Raw genomic sequence first — 6,883 nt, 5'->3', positions numbered from 1 at the left:
TAAAGCATGGCCATTAGCTGACAGTTGGGATAAGAGAAGGGACAGAAGAGAAGGGAGAAAGTATGAAATAGTTGTCTAGGACAGGGGTCGGTAAAGTTGCTTTTAAAGGGTCACAGAGTAAATGTTGTACACTTTGCAGCCATAGTCTCTGTCACAACGACTCACAACTTTGCCATTGTAGGCTAAATGCAGACATAAACAATAAATACACCGATTTTCCAGTCATCTTCCATGGCTGTGTTCCAATAAAACTTGATGCACAAAAGCAGGCATCCAGCTCCTGGGCCATAGTTTGCTGACTTCTGTTGTGAGAGAATGGAGGAATGATAGGCTAGGGAAGTATAAAGATAATGATTGCCTATAGCATTAACAGTCCATTCGAGTTAACAGTCCATTTTGACCACGTATTGACCATGAAAATGCCAAGTTCAGCCACATAGGTACAGGGATAGTGTAGATGGAGAATTGGGTCCACTATGTTTTGCCAGGTAATATGGTGAAGTGACCTAAGGGCAAGAGAGCTGATGCTCTATGAGAGATAGTGATTATTAATGATTGACTGTGGAATTTCAGCTGAGTTAGGAGGACATCTGAGGGTGAGGGTCAGCAGATGGGCATTCCCAGGGGATTGTTGGAGTCAGAATACCAGATGGCATGAGTTGGAAAGATATGATGTGGTGTTCTGAGAAGGAAGGAGTTGCCATTATTAGCAAGCTTAAGGTAGGAAGTGTGAGTGGCTGATGTATGTGGAGGACAGGATCACTGGAGCAGAGGAGATCAAGAACCAAAAGGTCAAAGTAGGAGGATCAGCTCTATATACCCAATCACCAAGAATTAAGGTAGGTGGCCAGGTGCAGTGGCTCACACACCTGTAATCCCAGCACTTTGGGAGGCTGAGGCCGGCGGATCACCTGAGGTCAGGAGTTAGAGACTAGCCTGGCCAGCATGGTGAAACCCCATCTCTACTAAAAATACAAAAAAATTAGCCTGGCATGGTGGCAGGTGCCTGTAACCCCAGCTACTTGGGAGGCTGAGGCAGAAGAATCGCTTGAACCTGGGAGGTGGAGGTTGCAGGGAGCCAAGATTGCACCATTGCACTCCAGCCTGGGCAACAAGAGCGAAACTCCATCTCAAAAAAAAAAATAAATAAATAAGGTAGGAATGGAGTGACAGGGTACTTTTTTAAATGATTCTAGATAGGGCCTCAGAATCGCTTCCAGTTGTTAGTGTAAGACCAGAAACCTGTTCATCTCCGGGTTATTGGTGTGTGCAAATGACAAGGATTAGAAGGTAGGGAGAACTGCATGCACAGACGCACCAAGCATGATGCAACTTTTTACACCCGTGATTGGTCAGTATTGCTGGTAGAGAGAACTAGGAGAGAGGAAGGCAAAAAGTCATCTAGTAATGGGGGCTCTAAAAAGTGGGCAAAGTTTGGGGATAGCTGAAGGAAATGAGAAAGGAAACTCATAGGAGATGATGAAGGAGCACTGACGGTGGCACCAAAGACCCCAGAGGGGTTAGAATTCATGGATATACGTGGCTGGACAGTATTTTTCATCCCACAGGTTGCCACCCAGTATATAACAGAGCACTATTCTAGGAGGTATGAAGGATTTAAATTGTGTGTGTATGTCTGTATGTTATATATGTTGGTTGGTCCATGCCACTCAGCCTATCATTAGCTAAACATCTACCCACAGAGTGCTATCAGGTAGTTGAAAGACAAGCTGTATCTCTGTGAAACAGTAACAACATAGAGTGGTAATTGTTCTAGAACTTAGATAAGAATGAACATTTGAAATTTCCGTAGTTTTTAGTCTTGGTATTGCTCTGGAAATGAGTTATGATGAATGTATCATAGTTAATATTAAACCCTAGTAATCTAGGCATTGTTACCTTATTTATAGCAGAAAGTATTCTCTTTTTATTCACAGGATTATAAAACAAGAGATGTGACTGATGATGTGAAAAGTATTATAAGATTTGTTCAAGAACATAGTTCATCACAAGGAACAAGAAATATAAAACATGTAGGTCCTTCTGGAAGATTTACTATGAATATGCTGGTTGACATTTTCTTGGGTAAGTCATCTGTTTTGAATGTTTGAGTCACGTTAATTGAAATTGAGCATCTAAAGAATTTATTACAAGTACATAGAAAAAAATCACTTTTGTCTATTTTCTTATAAAACTTGAGTTTCTGAATAAAACTTTTGAGTAACAAAAGGAAGTCAATTTTATTAATTATAATATTTTATATAATGTATATGTCACTAAGTTGAGATGGTTTCACATACAAAAAAAGAAAATAATAAAGCTTATGCAAGTTCATCTGAGTGAGTGGAATGTAACTATTAAAATGTTAGTAAGGAAATAAAATGAGGATTAGACCCATAATAGCATAGAGAATAGGAGAGAAATTATTATCAGATTAGAGCCTTTAAAAATCTCTTAGGGGCTGAGCATATTAGCTCACACTGTAATCCCAGCACTTTGGGAGGCCGAGGCGGGTGGATCACCTGAGGTCAGGAGTTCGAGATCAGCCTGGCCAACATGGTGAAACCCTGTCTCTACTAAAAAATACAAAAAATTAGCCAGGCATGGTGGCTGGCGCCTGTAATCCCAGCTACTCGGGAGGCTGAGGCAGGAGAATCACTTGAACCCAGGGGGCAGAGGTTGCAGTGAGCCGAGAACACACCGTTGCACTCCAGCGTGGGCAACAAGAGCGAAACTCTGTCTCAAAAAAAAAAAAAAAAAGACTTAGGAAATGGATGGAAGCATGCTGACAAATAGAACAAAATGCAATAAAGCCACAACCCAAAATAAATGTAGGGAAGATTTATAACAGAAAAGAGACTATCAGCCAGGCAAAACCCCAACACTAAGCATCAGTCTGGAAGTCTAGAGGTACAAGAGGATAGGAGTGAAACCAAGGGAGCCAAAATTAGGAAGCAGGGCTAGACATGGTGGCTCACACCTGTAATCCCAGCACTTTGGGAAACCAGCATAGGAGGATTGCCTAAGCCCAGGAGTTCGAGACTAGCCTGGGCAACATGGCAAAATACCGTCTCTACAAAAAAAATTACAAGAATTAGCCAGGCATGGTGGCACATGCCTGTAGTCTCAGCTACTCAGGAGGCTGAGGCAGGTAGGTCGCTTGAACCCAGGAGGAGGAAGTTGCAGTGAGCCGAGATCACACCACTGCACTCCAGCCTGGGCGACAGAGCGAGACTCCGTCTCAAAAAAAAAAAAAATAAAACACAATCAATCGAGCTAAACCCCTCCCCACCACCCCATAGTCTGTCTTGTCTCATCCATCCTCTCCCATTAAAGGCAGGCAATATCTTGTATTTGGTATGTACCTTTTCCAAATGCACATCTTTTAAAATGTAAATGGAATTATATAATGATCCGATTTTTTTCAGTCAACAATAGGATGTAATTATTCCAATGAATACATATAGCCTGACTACCTAGAATTCCATAGTGTGGTTATTCCATGGTTATTAAACTAGTCCCCTCTTACTAGATCTTGTTTATTGTTTTTCACTGTTATCAACAATGCAGTATTGAACATCCCTATACAAATATCTTTGGGCATTTTTGCAATTATTTATACAAGATATTTTTTTTTTTTTAAGACCAAGTCTCACTTGGTCACCCAGGCTGGAGTGCAGTGGCACAATCTTGGCTCACTGCAACCTCCGCCTCCCGAATTCAAGCAATTCTCTCACCTCAGCCTCCAGAGTAGCTGGGACTACAGGCATGTGCTACCACGCCCAGCTAATTTTTGTATTTTTAGTAGAGACAGGGATTTCACCATGTTGTCCCAGCTGGTCTCGAACTCCTGACCTCAGGTGATCTGCCCACCTCAGCCTCCCAAAGTGTTGGTATTACAGGCGTGAGCCACCACCCCCGGCCTTATAGGATAAATTTCTAAACTTAAACTTGCTGGGTGAAAGTGAATACATATTTTAGAATTTTATTACATTCTTTGCTCATTTTTCTCCTGGGTTGTGAGAGTAAAATATATTTCATAAATATATGTATTTCTTTTGAGACCACTTTTTTTTTTCTCTCTCTTTTTTTTTTTGAGACGGAGTCTTGCTCTTGTTGCCCAGGCTGAAGTGTAGTGGCGCGATCTCGGCTCACTGCAACCTCTGCCTCCCAGATTCAAGCAATTCTCCTACCTCAGCCTCTTGAGTAGCTGGGATTACAGATGCCCGCCACCACGCCCAGCTAATTTTTGTATTTTTAGTAGAGACAGGGTTTCACCACGTTGGCCAGGCTGGTCTTAAACTCCTGACCTCCAGTGATCTGCCTGCTTCAGCCTCCCAAAGTGCTGGGATTACAGGCATGAGCCACCATGCCCAGCCAAGACCACTTTTAAATTAACTCTGGCAGAAGTACTGAGCATGGGAAATGGCACTTACCAAGCACTGTGCCCAACATTGCATATATCACCTCATTACCTTATTTGTTCAAAACAACTAACTTGTGATGTAGAGGTACTCCCAAAAAAGTGAGCTTCAGAAAGGTTTTGTAACTTTTCCTCAAGATCACTGATGTAGCAGGAGCAATAGGAGTAGCTGTAGTAGTAGTATAACAATGGTAATTATTATAGATAGTATTTATTTAGCACTTCCTGCGTGCCGTTCTAAATGCCTTACATACATCATCAACTAATTTCATCTCCACAATAACCCTCAGAGATAAGACCTTTGCTTTCCTCATTTTACAGAGGAGGAAAATGAAATGCAAAACTAGTAAATGCTAGAGCCCTGACAGAACCCAAGTTCATCTGATTCCAAAGTCCATTTCCTTGCACTATACCAAAGTGATTCTCAGTGAAGAAAATGAAATATTTACACTTGGTTTGCCCATTTGTGTGTTTTTTTTAATCTATATTAAAGCTAGGCCCAAACATGGCCAGGCATGGTGCCTCACACCTGTAACCCCAACACTTTGGGAGGCCAAGGCCAAAAAAGAAAAAAAAAAATTTAGGCCTACACAATTTAATAGATATTTAAGTCCTGACGACAGCAACTATTTGGGGGGAAAATACTCATAAACTGGAAGAAAAAATAATATTTTTTAAAAATTCTTTTCTTTTTCTTTTTTTTTTTTTTTGAGACAGAGTTGCACTCTTGTCGCCCAGGCTGGAGTACAGTGGCGTAATCTCAGCTCACTGCAACCTCCACCTCCTGGGTTTAAGCGATTCTCCAGCCTCAGCCTCCTGAGTAGCAGGGACTACAGGCTTGTGCCACCACACTCAGCTAATTTTTGTATTCTTAGTAGAGACAGGGTTTTGCCATGTTGGCCAGACTGGTCTCGAGCTCCTGACCTTAGGTGATCTGCCCACCTTGGCCTCCCAGAGCGCTAGAATTACAGGCATGAGCCACCATACCTGGTGTTAAAATTCTTAAGTAACGACAGTTGCTTACTGATGGAAAGTATGCCACTGCTGTTCTCACACTCGAATCAAATCAGACACTGCCACCCTCATTTCCTGTTTCACATTGATTTTCTTAAGATACTTCTTTTTATCATAACAACTACCAAAAACCCAGCTTTGCAAAGATAAGATATTGCTAATAGGAATATAGCACAATCTAATGTTAATACCATTAACTACCTCAAGTTAATAATTTGGGTGATGTTCAACAGATGTTAGGCATTGCTGTGTTTCCTTAAATTTAAAATATTCTGCCTCTGTGAGTTCATCACAGCACCCCAGGGCTTGTTGGCGCACAATTTTGGAACCATTGATGTAACTACTTTGACCTCAGATACTCAGAGAAGTGCATGGCTGCTGCCATAATCTCAGGCTCTGCTTCCTCGGGATGTTCAGTTCAGTACATGCTCAACTGATAAATACAGCAAATATAAGTCAAACCATCATCATTGGGGATAATGAAGATTTGAAAAAAAAAAATCTAACATTTATTCCTATAATACTAAAATCTTGAGGATGAACATTAATACTCAGTTAGTTATAATATAGAATGCCATGTTGACATAATGCTGTTAACAGTAATTTTCTTATTTAATATTTAAAGTTATATGAATCTATTCTAAATATTTCTTTGATGTTCTCTATTTTTCCCCTATATCTTACTATACTCTTCATCTCTTTTAGTGGAAAAAGATGGAAACCATCATACAAGAGAAACGCACTTCAATAATTTGTATAGCATGGTACATTACTGCGAAAATATAACGGAATGCAGGAGAATACAGCTTTTGGCCTATTTTGGTGAAAATGGATTTAATCCTGATTTTTGTAAGAAACACCCAGATGTTTCTTGTGATAACTGCTGTAAAACAAAGGTAAAAAAAAAAAAGTTTTAAAATTATTTATAATTAAAATATTTTTTAATTTTAAAAATGTAGATACAAATTAGATTGCAAAAGGTGGTCTCCGACAGATTAACAGGGGAAAGACAGCTTCCTTCCGTAGTAATTTGGAATGGAAACATTTAAAAAGTAATTTCATGCAGTATCTTTTCTTTATAATTAGAGCCCTGTTAAAAAATATACTGGACATCTACATATCCAAAATACTGAGTTTATATATGTGCACTGATGATTACAAAATATTTTAGAAATATTAATATGCAAACACCCAAAAAGATTCAACATGGGCAGATAGAATATTTTAAATTTAATATATTGATGTTATTAATATATTACATTATATTAAAGTTTTAATTGATTAAGCTAAATATATTTAGATTGATGTATTAGTATTTAATTTTTTAATATTTAATATACTAAAAGAGTTCATTCTCAAAAGAATAATGACTAGCATACTGTATGTTTGAATTCAAAACAATGACATTACTCTTTTTTTTTTTTTTTTGAGACAGAGTCTCGCTTT

The 6,883-nt window shown here is 39.3% G+C and overlaps 1 protein-coding gene across 1 annotated transcript in view; it reads left to right on the top strand.

Annotated features, from left to right (window-relative positions):
- Nucleotides 1–1,941: 1,941 nt before the first annotated feature.
- LOC105515596 (Bloom syndrome protein-like) overlaps nucleotides 1,942–6,883 on the top strand; it is a gene marked incomplete at its 3' end in the record, with an annotated part of 7,131 nt that continues 2,189 nt past the window's right edge. Inside the window, exon 1 of the mRNA XM_011947415.1 lies at nucleotides 1,942–2,085. Coding sequence (XP_011802805.1) covers nucleotides 2,058–2,085 — 28 coding nt within the window. The remainder of the gene's footprint in view (nucleotides 2,086–6,883) is intronic.

Source organism: Colobus angolensis, unplaced genomic scaffold (genome assembly GCF_000951035.1).
Source record: "Colobus angolensis palliatus isolate OR3802 unplaced genomic scaffold, Cang.pa_1.0 Scaffold264, whole genome shotgun sequence".
NCBI classification, from domain to species: domain Eukaryota; kingdom Metazoa; phylum Chordata; class Mammalia; order Primates; family Cercopithecidae; genus Colobus; species Colobus angolensis.
Note: the sequence above shows the minus strand (reverse complement) of the source record. Positions and strands in the feature narration are given on the sequence as shown.